This window comes from Talpa europaea (genome assembly GCF_964194135.1).
Source record: "Talpa europaea genome assembly, chromosome: 12".
NCBI lineage: Eukaryota > Metazoa > Chordata > Mammalia > Eulipotyphla > Talpidae > Talpa > Talpa europaea.
The window spans coordinates 39,690,145-39,705,071 of record NC_140079.1 but is presented as its reverse complement, the minus strand read 5'-3'; the positions used below and the strand labels follow the sequence as shown (position 1 = coordinate 39,705,071).

Below are 14,927 nucleotides of genomic sequence, written 5' to 3'. Positions count from 1 at the left end.
ATGGAGGGGCTTGATTGATTGCACAAGGCTCAGGTCAGTTAAGGTGGGAAAGTATATTTAGAAGCATAAGCATGGGTATTAGGGTCAGAAGGTAAGTTCAAGTCTGTCATAGGGCCCCAAATAAGTCATTAACCTCTCTGAGCCTCAGGTCAGATGTATAAGATGGGGACAGTGGCAGTACCAACTACTTCCTAGGGTTATGTGGACATCAGCTGTAGTGCTGGGATATTGTCAGTCATGGTAAATGGGAGGTATTATAACATTTTGGAACATCAGTATGAAAGGATGGTTATAGCCCTTTGTTCATGCACTCATATTCACATTTATTGGCACTATTGAGGAATGGTATGTAAAGTGGTCGAAATTTGTGGGTTGAATCCCTTCATTTTGGAGAAACTCTTAGTTGTTATCTCTTGAATTTTTTTCCTGCCTCATTTTCTTTTCTCCTCCTGGGACTCCGATTACACTTATGTGAGACCTTTTGATTATATCGCGTGTATCTGCTATGCTCTGTTTGTCTTCCATTCCCTGCCCCACCTCACTTCTCTCTCTGCTTCAGCTGAGGAACTTTGAAGTTTTAGTTCCCTATTTCTGTCTTATGTCATATACATTGTTCTAGTAACCCCATCCATTGAGTTATGAATTTCAGATGTTATATTTTCCAATTGTAAAATATCCGTTTGATTTTTTTCACATAGATTCCAATTTTCTGTTGAAATTCTCCATCTTTTTACACATCTTGGTCCACCTTGATCTCTATTTTAAAGTCCTTGTTCACTAACTTCAACATTTGGTCAGTTATGTGATGACTTTTATTGCCTCTTTTTCTCTCTTAACATATTTTCCTGCCTCTTCACATGTCTTGGAATATTGGGGGCTTCTTTGGGAAAAACAATTTTTTGTAAAAGAACTTTTAGGAGTGAAGCAATGTCATCTTCTCCCAGTGAGGGAGAAAAACCTCTTTTCTCTCTTAGATGGATAAAATAAGGGGCTTATAAACTAAACCCAATCAACAATTGAGTTGGTCTGAAGTGGGCTGGAGCTATAGTTAGACTCACTCTACCTTTTGTTTCAGGATATCTAGGTAAGGCCTATTATATATTTATTGGCAGCGCCTCCTTCTGGTGAGACTTTCATCATAGATTTTGGAACCACACTGTTTTGGTTAAATCCTTGCTGCACCGTTTACCTGCTGTGGTCCCAGACAAATAACTTAACCTCTCTGTGTCTCAGTTACCTCATCTGTAAAATGGGATGATAAAAGTACTTCTAGCACAGGGTTGTTTTTAAAATGAAGAGTTAATACTTTATAAAGTGTTTAGAACAGAACCTGGCACACAGGAAATGCTATATAAGCACCAATTGATACTATAATAATAGCAGCAGTCTTTATTATTGTTGTTACAGTTATTATTTGTGTGGATCAGGCACATTCTAAGTGTTGAACATATAGCAGTGGCCAGAGCAGATATGGTCCCGGCCTTTGTGGTTCTTACCAAGGGCTGCACAATGAATGTATCTAGTCTTAAGTCTATGTGATCTCTGGCTGATAACTAGAGACCCCACCATGGTGAGGCAGAGAGGCAGTGTATCTGGGAAGGCTTCCCTGTCCTTAGAAATGAAATTTGAGAAAGACAACATTTAGCAAGGTCTCATTCTTCTCTCCCCTCATACCTCCCCCTAGAGGGCCCAGGTCAACGGTCAAGACTGGCCTCCATGCTAGACTCAGACACAGAAGGAGAAGAAGACATTGGAAGCACCATCAACCCTTCTGTGGCCATGGCCATTGCTGGTGGCCCCCTGGCGCCTGGCTCCCGGACCAGCATCTCCCAAGGCCCAGGGACAGTGAGTAGGGTGGGGCTGGTCCCCAGAGACACCATCCAACCCAGTAATAGAAGTTATATATAACACAAACCAGCCAGCCCTCATCTTATGTGGAACACCCTATCTCCTCTCTGGCCCCAGGCTTCTCGCTCAGGCTGTCCCCTCTCTGCTGAGTCTAGCCGGACCTTGCTAGTATGTGTGCTATGGGTGCTGAAAAATGCGGAGCCAGCCCTCCTACAGCGCTGGGCTGCTGACCTGGCCCTCCCTCAGCTGGGCCGTCTCTTGGATTTGCTGTATCTTTGCCTGGCTGCCTTCGAATACAAGGTTCGGAGGTGTGGCAGGGGTCTGGGATAGGAGGCAGGCTGGGTGTGCACACAGGACCCTGGGGTGCAGTGTGCTGGCATGAGGGGTGGACATCTTTATGCATGGTTCCTGAGGGTAAATGGGTAGACTCGATTTGTGCAAAGCCAAAGAGGAAAAGGAAAATTGACTTTATGAGTAGAATTTGGAAGTTGCCACGGGAAGAATCATGTGTTCAAGCAGAAGTTCCTGGAGGTAGAAAAGAGCCAGAAGAAGTGAATTAGACTCGCCCAGGTGTTGCACTCATGCTCTGCCCTTCCAGGGGAAAAAGGCCTTTGAGCGCATCAACAGCCTCACCTTCAAGAAGTCACTGGACATGAAGGCTCGCCTGGAGGAAGCCATCCTGGGCACCATAGGAGCACGACAAGAGATGGTGCGCCGGAGCCGAGGTGAGAGGGAGGTGTTCCTCACACACTGGTCCGAACCTCTGTCTTAGGGCCCCAGGTGGGGGGCTTCCCTTCCCCTCTGTCCAGCTCACGGCATCCCTCACGTCTGCGTGCTGCTCAGCAAGCATCCCTCCACCCTGCCTCCTCTGGGTTGTCCACACAGTGTATCTTGGTGCCCACGCATTCCTCATGATCATGTGTTTCCTTCTGTCTGTACACATCTGTGGTCGCATGCCTACACCTCAGAGAGGAGCCCGTTTGGGAACCAGGAGAACGTGCGCTGGCGGAAGAGTATCACACATTGGAGACAAGCCTCAGACCGTATTGACAAGTGGGTGTGGGCAGGAGGTAGTTTCTGGGGTCAGATCAGAGAATCAGTACCCTTGAGGGCACCCAAGGAAGGGGGAGAGGTGAGGTGTGGGATCGAGTCCCCAAGCCCTTCCTGTCTTCTTTAGAACCAAGGATGAAATAGAACATGAGGCCTTGGTAGATGGGAACCTGGCAACTGAGGTGAGCCTGGTGGTTTTGGACACACTGGAAATCATTGTGCAGGTAGGGCTTGATCCAATATCTTCCCTGACCTCTGACCTCACCAGAGTGCCTGGTGATCTCTGACTGTAACTGCCCCAGTCTCTGATAGCTGGATTTCTGATCCCACAGACAGTGATGCTGTCAGAGGCCCGGGAGAGTATCTTGGGTGCAGTCCTGAAGGTCGTGTTGTACAGTTTGGGCAGTGCCCAGAGTGCACTCTTCTTGCAGCATGGCCTGGCCACACAACGGGCCCTGGTGTCCAAGGTGAGCACTACCCAACAACCACTGTTCCTTTTTTGTTACAACCACAATTCCTAGAGTCACGGTCACACACCATCATTGAGCACCTACTCTGTGCTCAGCAACTCCATGACACTCCTCAGCTACCATTTACAGAGGAAGAAACTCAGGCTGTAAGTGACAGTCACTCACTCAGAGTCACACAGTTAAGGGCTAAAATCCAGGTTTGACAACAAAGCCGGCCGTGCTCAGCCAGAGGGCAGATGCCCCCTGCTCACATCCCCTCTGGGGACCCCGCAAGCCAGACCCAGGAGGGACTGACCAGTGTCTGTATCATCCCTGGGGGGCAGTTTCCAGAGCTGCTGTTCGAGGAGGACACAGAGTTGTGTGCTGACCTCTGCTTGAGGCTCCTGAGACACTGTGGCAGCCGCATCAGCACCATCCGCACGCATGCCAGCGCCTCGCTCTACCTTCTCATGCGCCAGAATTTTGAGATTGGCAATGTAAGGGGGACTGAAGGCACGCTTTATACAAGGCTTGGGGAGGGTGGCCAACAAGGGGGTCTTGCTCAGGGAGAGAGGTGAAGTCATCAGGGCGAACAGACCCTGAGGTGAGGTTCCAAGGCCCATGGGTTTGCTCTCCCTCCCCTGCCCCACAGAACTTTGCCCGTGTGAAGATGCAAGTGACCATGTCGCTTTCGTCCCTGGTGGGAACAACTCAAAACTTCAGTGAAGAGCACCTGCGACGATCACTTAAGACCATCCTTACCTATGCAGAGGAGGATGTGGGGCTGCGGGATAGCACCTTTGCCGAGCAGGTGATCCCACTGGTCCCCGCCCCACCCCTCTCATCACCTGGGTCTCTGTCCACCCACCTGGCCTGACCCCATCACCTTGGCTCTTCACTTCCCAATGCCCTCATTGGCCCCTGGCCATTCACCTACTCCAGGTCCAGGACCTAATGTTCAACCTGCATATGATCCTGACGGACACAGTGAAGATGAAGGAACATCAGGAGGACCCAGAAATGCTCATAGACCTCATGTACAGGTGAGGAGGGCCAGGTGGTACTTGCAGCCATTCGTACCCACAGACAGGTCAGGGGAGAGTGAGTAGGTAGTGAGTGGGACAGATGAGTAGATACACAAAGGGCAGAGGAACATACAGATTAAGATGACAGATGCAAACAAGGACAAGTGAGTGGGGCAGATGGGAGAGACAGGTGAGGTGCTAACAACAGTTGAACGGATTACAGATCAGGGGAATAAGTGATGGGAGGAGAGGTGAGGGGTATATAGTAAGAAATTAGGGTGTGAGAGGTAGGGGGCAGGCGATGGAGACACGGAGGATGGGGGAACATAGGGATGGGCCTGGGTGGTGGGTGAACTGGTGCATGAGCAGAGGACCAGTGAATAGGGCACAGTTTGTGGCTCCAGATGTCAATGATAGCAGAACAACAAGTGATAGAATGACACTGGAGTAGCACAGGGATGTGCAGTTAAGGGAATGGATAAGTGAGGAGACAGGTGAATAGAGGAAGAGGGACGAGGATGGACAGATGAAGACAGATGAGGTATTGGACAGAAAGGGGAGTAGGTGAAGGTCTGGACAGGTACAGAGACATGTGGATGGAGTACAGGTGGGGAGACTGGTCAGTGGGAGACAGGTAGAAGGACAAATGAGAAGTCAGATGAATAGAATAACAGGTAAAGAGACAAATGAAGGGATAGACAGGTGAGGGGATGGAGAGCTGAGGACACAGGTGAGGGGATGGACTGGTGAATGGGGTACTGGTGAGGTTGATGGTAGTATGGCAGATGGGTGAGGTAACAAGTAAAAGGGATGAATAAGTCGGGCAGGTAGTGGAAGGCAAAGTGAGCCCCTCTTCTCCTCACTGCCCCTTCACCTGGGTGCCAGGATTGCCCGGGGCTACCAAGGCTCCCCAGATCTTCGACTGACATGGCTACAGAACATGGCAGGGAAGCATGCTGAGCTGGGCAACCATGCAGAGGCTGCTCAGTGCATGGTGCACGCCGCTGCCCTGGTGGCCGAATACCTGGCCCTGCTGGAGGACAGCCGGCACCTGCCAGTGGGCTGCGTTTCCTTCCAGGTAAGCCACCAGGTGGGAAGGGGGTGTCATGTCTGGGTTGGGGACCAGGTTCTGACACCATGTCCTACCCCAGAACATCTCGTCCAACGTGCTGGAGGAGTCTGCAATCTCTGATGACATCCTGTCACCCGACGAGGAGGGCTTCTGTTCCGGGAAGCACTTCACAGAGCTGGGGCTGGTGGGACTTCTGGAGCAGGCGGCTGCCTACTTCACCATGGTGAGGCCTTGGGTGGCTGCAGGACTCAGGTTCAGTGGGGGCGGCTTCATGGATCACCTGACAGCTGATACCCGCTCTTAGAGACTCAAGCTGCTTGGACCCTTTCCAGGCAGGGCATGTGGAGAGAACTGGAACCCTCAGAGGCCCCCATTACCTGCCTTTCTCCCCTTAAAATTGTGACCCATGGCCTGGATATAGTAAACCTTCAAACATTTAGTTGTTTTTTTTTTTTTAAAGATTTATTTATTTATGCATACAAGAGCTGGGGTACAGGCCAGAGGTGTGGGGGTGAGAGGATTCACCAGAGACAGAGTGGGGAGCAGAACAGGCAGACTGACTGAAATACACTGCTGAGGGGAGCAGCGGGTGAGTCAGGAGAGGTCTGCTGCGCTATGTGGGTAGCTCCCTGGCCAGGGATCGAACTCATGCTGCAGTGGCTGCAGAAGCTTCTTAGGTTGCTCTTAACCCCTGCACCACCAAGGAGGCCCAATATTTAGCTTTTTTTTTTTTTAAAGACTTATTTATTTATTTATACAAGCACTGGGTACAGTCAGAAGCGCGGGAGGGTGAGAGAATTCACCAGAGCCAGAGAGGGGAGCAGAACAGGCAGAAGGACCGAAGTACACTGCTGAGGGGAGCAGCGGGAGGCAGGAGAGGTCTGCGTGCCATGTGGGACCCTCCTCTGGTAGCCGGGGAGCAGCCGGGGATCGAACCAGCGCTGCAGAGGCTGCGGGCAGCTTCGCAGCCCAGCGCTCAACTGCTGCACCACCAGGGAGGCCCTAGCTATTATTTTAAAACAATTTTATTACAGAAAGCTACAAGCACACATCAAGAATATTGTGTCACCTTTGCCTCCTACTGAACATTTAAATTCAGTCACCTCTATTTACTGTTTTATCTCCTCTTTGTGTTTAGCTTTGTTTTGCTTTTTTTTTTTTTTTTTTTTTACAAAAGACAAAAATCACAATTTTCACAAGTTGATAAAACCAAATGTGATGTCCAACTGGAGTATTTTTATTTTTTTTTATTTTTTTTAAGATTTATTTTTTATTTTTCTTTTTTTTAAAGATTTATTTATTGATGCATACAAGAGCTGGGGTATAGGCCAGAGATGCAGGGGGTGAGAGGATTCACCAGAGACAGAGTGGGGAACAGAACAGGTGGACTGACTGAAATACACTACTGAAGGGAGCAGCAGGCCAGACAGGAGAGGTCTGCTGCACCATGTGGGTAGCTCCCTGGCCGGGGATCAAACTTGTGCTGCAGTGGCTGCGGATAGCCTCATAGCGCTGAGACTTAACCCCTTGTGTCATCAGGAAGGCCCTGGAGTATTTTTAAACCCTCCATACTGAGGGTAGGCATCATCTGGAAGCTTGTTAGAAATGCAGGGTCCTTAGCACCCCAGTGTTTTTACAAGAGCTCAGTGATTCCTCATGCAACAGAGAAGTTCCAGCTTAAATTAAATCCCAGATGCCACACCCTTACACCAAGTACTCTCCCCTCACATGTTCATGTTTGTATGAAGGCAAATATGTTTGTATGTTGGAGACCTGCGATTTGTTTCAAAAGGCCCTCAGGCTTGTGTTGGGCCCGTTGTGTTCCTAAGGTGTCACTTTACCTTTCCTCAGTTTCCCCTGGAAAAAAATCCAGCGAGATTTTTTTTTTCCTGTGATGCCTACCTCTTTAGTAATATTGTCATTATTACCACATTGTGAGAATCTCATAGACAAAAACTTCAGTGGAAGAATCCATCTGGGGCAAGGGTGGTTCAGGATGGGCTTCCTGGAGGAATCGATGGTGGCTAGATCTATCCATGAGGAGTCCTCATGTGCCCCTCACATTCACCCCCCAGGGCGGGCTCTATGAGGCAGTGAATGAGGTCTATAAGACCCTCATCCCCATCCTGGAAGCCCACCGTGACTATAAGAAGCTGGCTGCCGTGCATGGCAAACTACAGGAGGCCTTCACCAAGATCATGCACCAGGTGGGCCCAGGAACCCTGCCCTATACTTGACCCTTGGACTCAGCCCCCAGAACTCAGCTGATCTAGACCTTTCTCTCCCCCACAGAGCTCAGGCTGGGAGGTGAGTCAACCCCACCTGTCTCTGAAACCCCAGTGACAGTTGGTCAGCAAAGGTCAGGAACCACCAGAGGGCGCTAAAAGAGCACAGCTGCCCCACTGAAGGCCAGGCGCTGGCTGATGACTATACCCCCCACGTCCCCCTTTCCGCCCCCTTCTCTTTCTCCACCCCAGATCTTGAGGGCAGCTTGTGACTCACCCAGCTGGGAGCTCTCCCGAGACACCCCTCCCTCTGCTGGGCCAGCTTGGTCACTGCCTGGGAGGGGTTCCCCCTGACACCCTGTCTGTGTTTCTCTTTGTCTCTCTATCTCCTTGTATCTCTTGGTCTCTTTCCCTTCATCTCTCCCTGTCCTTGTCTCTCCCCATCTTGTTCACTCTCTTTATGTCTCTCAGTCTTTTTCTCTCCCTGTCTTTCCATCTTTCCCCCAGGATCTCTGCTCTTCATTTCCAGTTAATGCATGCCCCCCCTCTCCTGCCTCTCTACACTTAGATCTATTTTTAGGCCTCTCCTAGTTTGGGGAGAATTTTTCTGGCCAAAGATGGCAGAAACCCAGAGCCCAGGCGGGAGGGCAACATCAGGGCCGGGTGGAGCAGGCAGGTCCCCTTGTTGGATCTCTGGCCTCTGCCAAAGCAATGTTTCTCATAGGCAGCATAAACAGGACCGTGGGGGCCGGGACTCTGACTTCTGACCTCTCTGTGACTTTGTGTATCTGTTCTTCCCCCTCCCCCTCCTTCACCTCATACCTGTCCCACCCCACCTGGATCTGCCTTGGTGAGTGAACATGGATTCCCCACTTCCTTTCCATGGATGGTAATATATGAGGGGTGGGGCCCTCCTTCCAAACTTAGGGCTGGGGGTATGGGATGCCCTGGAACAAGGAAGCCAGAGCCTCTGTCCCACAGCAGGAGACAGTCATGTTTGCCCAGAGTCACTCAAGCATTTATTGAGCACCTGCTGTATAACCAAGCCTGTAGAAACTGAGGTCACAGCTATGAGCTGTAGAGTCCTGGTCCTCATTTCATGCTGAGGTCTAGACTGAGGAACTGCATGGGGGCAAGAGGGCAAAACAGAAACTAGGGACTTGTTTTAAATGAGAATGAAGTTTGGCAGAGGTATGAGATAGGCTGGAGAGAGAGAATAGGGGCATGGCCAGCTGGTAGTGATCTGCGTCCAGACATCTGTTTCTCAGGATGCCCCTGCTTGTGCCCATGACCTGATGTTCTTGGGGTCCTCTATGCCCACGACCTGTTCCCAGAGTCTCATTCCCATGCCAACCTCTTCCCCATGTGGGGCCGGAGGACATGTGTCTCTGGTGCCCGGGTACCTCCCAGAGCAGCTTCCTAGGACAACAATGCCCCTTCCCACAGCTGCAGCGCGTTTTTGGGACCTATTTCCGAGTAGGCTTCTATGGCACCCACTTTGGAGACCTGGATGAGCAGGAGTTTGTGTACAAGGAGCCGTCTATCACAAAGCTGGCTGAGATTTCACACCGGCTGGAGGCATGTCTGGGTAGAGGTGGGTGGGTAGGGCTTAGGTTGCCCTGGGATGGAACGGGGCCTGCACCTTGTGACCCCAAGTCAGCCCCATGTCTCCTAGGAGTTCTACACAGAACGATTTGGGGAGAATGTGGTTGAGATTGTCAAAGACTCAAACCCTGTGGACAAGAGCAAGCTCGACCCACATAAGGTAAGGACTCCTGACCATCCTCCAAGAAGTTCCTCGGGACCCTCAAATGCTATTTCTCCAGGAAATATCAAAGCTTATCTCTCTTTGGGATTTGAAATCCTAGCCCTTGAAACATTCCCAAATATCCAGACTAAGAGAAACCTGGGAATCCCCAGACTTACTTAAATCTCCTTCATCAGGGAGGGCTCTGTGGGGAGGCTGGCAAACCTGGGTGTATGCATGTTGGGACTGTGGGAGCCTCACATAGGAGCCCTGTGCCCCAGGCCTACATCCAGATCACATATGTGGAACCGCACTTTGACACCTATGAGCTCAAGGACCGGGTGACCTACTTTGACCGCAACTATGGGCTTCGTACTTTCCTGTTCTGCACGCCCTTCACGCCCGATGGGCGCGCACATGGGGAGCTACCAGAGCAGCACAAACGCAAAACGCTGCTCAGCACGGACCATGCTTTCCCCTACATCAAGACTCGCATCCGTGTGTGCCACCGGGAGGAGGTGAGTGAGGCCCTCATGATTTCCAGGATCATGGTATCCCAGGTACCCCAGGCCCCAGTCTCCAGGCTCAGTTCTCTACTCCCAGACCCAGCCATCCCAAGGCTGGAACAGAGCTAGACCAAAGTCCCCAGAGCCAGACAAAGATAGTTGAGCCATTACCCCCACCCTGCCAGACCCAGGCAGGCATAAGTCCTCCACTGCGTTTATTGCACAGCCTCTTGGACCCCTTCCCTACCTGCAGACTGTGCTGACACCAGTGGAGGTGGCTATTGAGGACATGCAGAAGAAGACGAGGGAGCTGGCCTTTGCCACTGAGCAGGACCCGCCTGATGCCAAGATGCTGCAGATGGTTCTTCAGGGCTCTGTGGGGCCCACTGTGAACCAGGCATGGCCGGTGGGGGATGCAGGCTGTCTAAGGGTGCCCCAGGAGTCATGCAGATTCCCTCATGAGCCCCTGTCATCCTATAGGGTCCCCTGGAGGTGGCCCAGGTGTTTTTGGCAGAGATTCCAGAAGACCCCAAGCTCTTCAGGCATCACAATAAGCTGCGGCTCTGTTTCAAAGACTTCTGCAAGAAGTAGGCTTGATCCCCCTATCACAGCTTCTTTGACCAGCCCCCCCCCCCATTATGGCTGTCTGCCACCTGACCCCTAGTAAAACCTGTCTAGCAACCTGGCCTCCTCCCACCCCACCCCCCCTATATAGCCTCTCACTACACCTGATCTCCATTATGGATCTCCTGCCTTTCTCATTCCCATTAAGTCTTCTCTACCTATCTGACCCCCTATTTAGATGTCCTGACCCCATCTTATGAATTTCCCCACCTCTGATTCTGCTTTCTTTCCCGAGTGCCAGCCCCTGAGCATCTCCTACATCTAACCCTCAGGTGTGAGGATGCACTGCGGAAGAACAAGGCTCTGATTGGGCCAGACCAGAAGGAGTACCACCGTGAGCTGGAGCGCAACTACTCCCGCCTCCGAGAGGCGCTGCAGCCCCTGCTCACTCAGCGCTTGCCCCAGCTGCTGGCACCTGCTGTAGCCAACCTCAGGTGCCTGACCATGACTCCAGCCCCCAGAGAGGGCAAGAGGAGGCAAGCAAAGACAGGCACAGGATTCCGGCAGTTATGTGCGTACACATCAGCGCTTGCACTTGCAGCTTTGCACAAGCACGTACACAGAATGCGCAGATGTGTACACAGTTGCAGGCACTGAACAGCCATAGCAGATCCTGGTGGGTCAATTCCCAGACCAGCGACTTCATCTTTCTGAGTCTCGGTTTCCATATCTATAAAATGGGCATGATTCATATCTCTGATGATGAATTCTAAGAGAGAATCTGTGAATCCATGACCAAATCAGAATGGATGTGAAAGGAGCAAGGAAGACCCTAGAAGGATACTTGGTGAAGGAGGAGTGACACTGCAGAGGGCTGGGAACACTACGGAATTGGAGGGGAGGCTCTGCCCATGTTGACCCACCTTATTTCTCCCTTAGGAACTCCTTGAACAGAGCAAGTTTCCGGAAGGCAGACCTCTGAGCCCGTAGGGCCTGAAGCCACACCCAGAGGAACCAGCACACTGGCTTCAGCTATTTGTGTCTTCCTGGAGTCTCCCCACTATCTACTTGGACATGGGGTGACCACATTGCATGTGGGGCTGGGCCCTTGTCCCTTGTCTGTCCCTATCTATGTGCACTGATGCTTCTTACCTTTTTTTTATTTAAAATGGTTTTTCTAAGCAGCCTGTGTGGTGTGATCCCTGGGGGCTGGTCCTATGTACAGTCTATCCTCACACCCTGACCTTGGGCAGACACTGAGAACCATCTGTATGCTAGGGACACAACAGGGACAACAGATGTAAATTCCTGCCCTTGTGGGGCTGACATTCTAGTGGAGAAGGCAACACACAAAGGACAATGTCTCATGCACAGGAGGAATAATAGTAACATTTATCAAACTGTTGCTGAGTTCCCAACCCTGTACAAAATGACTCCCAGGAAGACTGCCCAGATTAAGGTCCTTTTTTTGCTTTTTGTGTGTGTGGGTTATTTTGCCTGAGGGACCTCCATTAGGCCCCTCCCTGCTTCAAGCTTCATGAATCTTCTCAACAGTACTATTCTGTAGGCAGCATTCCTGGCCCTGTTTTACAGATGGGAAAACTGAGGCACCCGGCAGTTAAGGGTCGGCTGGCCTGGGATTGGAGCCCAGCTCTGGCTGGCCGTGGAGCCTTGGCCCTGGCCCGCGGAGCCGCGTGCTGACCTAGCCCCGCTCTCCGCCCCGTGTTGCTCACGCCACCGTGTACCAGCCGGCGCCGAGCTGCTTCCAGCGCTGGGCAGGCTGGGGGAGGGGTGCCCCGCCATCGCGCCCCAAGCTCCGCGCCCTCCCAGCGCTGGGCCCCGGCCAGCCCCGCCCCTCACCCCCTGCAGCGGCCCAGCTGCAGCCGGGTGGGGAGGACAGCATTGGAGGGACCCTGCCTCGGAGACCCAGGGTGCCGGGGCGCGAGGCCCGGCCCCCGCACGTGCGCGCGCACACACCCCTACCTGCCATCCGGTGAATGTCCTGAACGGTCCCCACCCGCCCCCCGGGTCTTCATTGCCCCCCGCCCCCGCGGCCGGGGCGGGAGGGGCGGGAGGGGCGGGAGGGGCGGGGTGCCCGGGAGGGGGCGGGGCGGGGCGGGGCGGGGCCGCCGCCGAGGGCCGGGCGAGCGGGCGGCGGCGCGCGGAGGACGCCCGGGCTGCGGGACGCGGGGACGGCGACGGCCGAGCGCGCGAGGCGAGTACGACCCAGGGCCGAGTCCGGGGTTCGAGTCTGGTTGGGGTTCCCCGGTGGCCCCCACTCCCAGCCCCGGGTGCGCCCCCGCTGGTCTTGCCGAGCGGCTCCTTCCACTCCACCATCTATGCGAACTTTCTGGGCTGAGAGTCTCGGTCCTCGCTCCCCGCCTGCTCCCCGTCTTTGACCCTGTCTCTCTTACCCCCTCGCCTCCTGCACGTACCCTCCTCTCCCTGCCCCTCTGCCCCAGCACCGCCACCCCGCGGCCCCTTCCCACCATCTCGGTCCTTCTCTGTCTCCCCCTTGATGCCCCTCGCGCTCCTCCGCGGCCAGGCCCCGGCGGCGGGAAGGCGGCCCGGCGTCCGGCCGGGCTGGGCCTCGGCCTCGCGGCTGGGCGGGCGCGGGGAGCCGCAGCTGTTTGCCATTAGCCAGGACCCCCAGGCCCCGCCCTCCCCGCTCGGGCGGGATCCGCCTCCGCCCGGACTTTGGGGCGGTGGAGAGGGGCAGAGGGGCAGAAGACGTCCAGGCGGGCTTGGAAGGGGAGCTTTAGGGAGGACCTTCCCCTGTTTCCCTCGCCCTTTCCTTGGGTCCCCACCGGTGCCTCTGGGAGCGTCCTTCCTCGCCAGCGCTGCCATCTCCTGTCCCCCCATCCTCCACGGACACGCAGGAGGAGAGAAGCCTCAGCCACAGACATTCCCCCTCAGCTCTTACACACACACACACACACCTGCTTTCTCCCCTGGAGTCACCGGCTTATACCGAGGACCTATGACTGGAAACCCCCAGACCTCAGTCTTTCCGTCCCAGAAATGGGCAGAGGCGTGTGGAGCGGGGCAGTCTTCCAGGCTTAGTTCAAATGCAGGCGGAGACCCTTCCGCCTCCAGTAATTCTGGGCAACTCACTGTACCATTCTTTGTTCCAGGATTTCTATGACCTCCCTGCCCCATCAGTTGTGGTTGCCTTAAAAATCAAATGAATTGCTGGGATGATTATTGTAGTTGTTAATATTATTTGCCCCACCTCCCACCTCTGTTTCAGTCATGTCCCTGCCATATGTTGCAGGTATTGAGAAACAGAGAATTGAGGACAGAGACGTGGATAAACAGAGAAGTGGAGAGACGCACAGAGACAGAAACCTGGAGAGATGCAGAGAGACTAAGCAAGAGACGTAAGAGACTTGGAGACTAGGAAGAGCACAGCTGGCCTGGAGTCCCAGTCCTGCCTTCATGCCCAGCAGGTACCCCACCTGGTCCATCCTCCCAGGTGCCTGCCTGCTTCCCTGGCATCCAGAAGCTGAGAAGAGTCTTTTCTATTGGTAGGATGGGCTACAGCAGTGCAACTGGAGGTCAGATAACAGAAAGGACTGACCAAGCTGAGGCAGCGTTTGGGGGGACAAAAGAGCCTTGACTGGCCTCTAGGGTTGGGGGGGAGCTAGTGAGAGACCCTGATTGTCTCTCCCCTTTGCAGCCTCCAGGCACCCCCTCATACTTCCTCCCTCTACCCCCATGACTTCCCGGGCCACCGCCCTAGCCTTCTATCCCTGCTGCGCCCCCAAGCCGGACGTGTCCTGGGGGGGGGGGGCAGGAAGTTCTCATGTAGCCCAGCAGTGAAACTGTTTATTTTTAGAGAAAATTGTTTCCAAAAAGGGGAAAGGCTTTGCTCCTCACTGCCTCTTCCCCAACTTTCCCTAGCTCCCCCACCCCCACTAGGCCTGACCCAGCTCTGCTTTCAGGTCTGCTCCCCTGAATGTTATCTTGTTTTTTATCCCTGTGTCTCTCCTCAGATCTTTGCAGGAAGGCTGTCTCCCCTTTAGTGCCCCAGTCCCCTGTCCATCTCAGCCCCCATCTGACCCTGTAGCCAGCCCCTGAGCTGAGAGAAGGGGATGGATTGCAGGAAGGGAGGGGTCTGTCTAGCTTGTCCCCCACCCCAGCCCAGGGGCCTTGTGGAGGCGGGGTTGTGGGAACAGCTGGAGCCTGTCCAGGGGCTGGACAGATGTGCAGGCAGACTGTGAGGTTTGGTTTCTTTGTTCTAGGCGGAGGCACCCCCACCCCCACCCCTTTCCGTAGCCAAGCCCCTGTGCGCCTATGAGAGTGTCCTGGACCCAGGGCAGGAGGAAGTTTGGGAGTGGGACAATTGTGCAAGTGGGATGGCCACTCTCCTAATTCAGGTCTCCATCCCCTCTTTTCCCCAGATAAGCCTTGCCTGTGCTGCAGGCAGTCTGACTCTGAG

At 53.6% G+C, this 14,927-nt stretch overlaps 1 protein-coding gene across 3 annotated transcripts in view; it reads left to right on the top strand.

Moving 5' to 3' along the window:
* DOCK6 (dedicator of cytokinesis 6) overlaps positions 1–11,545 on the top strand; it is a 40,340-nt gene extending 28,795 nt beyond the window's left edge. For all 3 annotated transcript variants that reach the window (XM_084250965.1, XM_084250964.1, XM_084250963.1), the window contains 20 exons: positions 1,685–1,845; positions 1,966–2,148; positions 2,447–2,573; positions 2,817–2,901; positions 3,026–3,122; positions 3,231–3,365; positions 3,692–3,844; positions 4,000–4,158; positions 4,290–4,390; positions 5,258–5,450; positions 5,524–5,667; positions 7,520–7,651; positions 7,737–7,751; positions 9,122–9,247; positions 9,345–9,434; positions 9,698–9,934; positions 10,176–10,319; positions 10,403–10,509; positions 10,819–10,980; positions 11,426–11,545. In XM_084250965.1, the coding sequence (XP_084107091.1) occupies positions 1,685–1,845; positions 1,966–2,148; positions 2,447–2,573; positions 2,817–2,901; positions 3,026–3,122; positions 3,231–3,365; positions 3,692–3,844; positions 4,000–4,158; positions 4,290–4,390; positions 5,258–5,450; positions 5,524–5,667; positions 7,520–7,651; positions 7,737–7,751; positions 9,122–9,247; positions 9,345–9,434; positions 9,698–9,934; positions 10,176–10,319; positions 10,403–10,509; positions 10,819–10,980; positions 11,426–11,468 (2,594 nt within the window). In that variant the 3' untranslated portion in view covers positions 11,469–11,545. The remainder of the gene's footprint in view (positions 1–1,684; positions 1,846–1,965; positions 2,149–2,446; positions 2,574–2,816; positions 2,902–3,025; positions 3,123–3,230; positions 3,366–3,691; positions 3,845–3,999; positions 4,159–4,289; positions 4,391–5,257; positions 5,451–5,523; positions 5,668–7,519; positions 7,652–7,736; positions 7,752–9,121; positions 9,248–9,344; positions 9,435–9,697; positions 9,935–10,175; positions 10,320–10,402; positions 10,510–10,818; positions 10,981–11,425) is intronic.
* Positions 11,546–14,927: the final 3,382 nt, after the last annotated feature.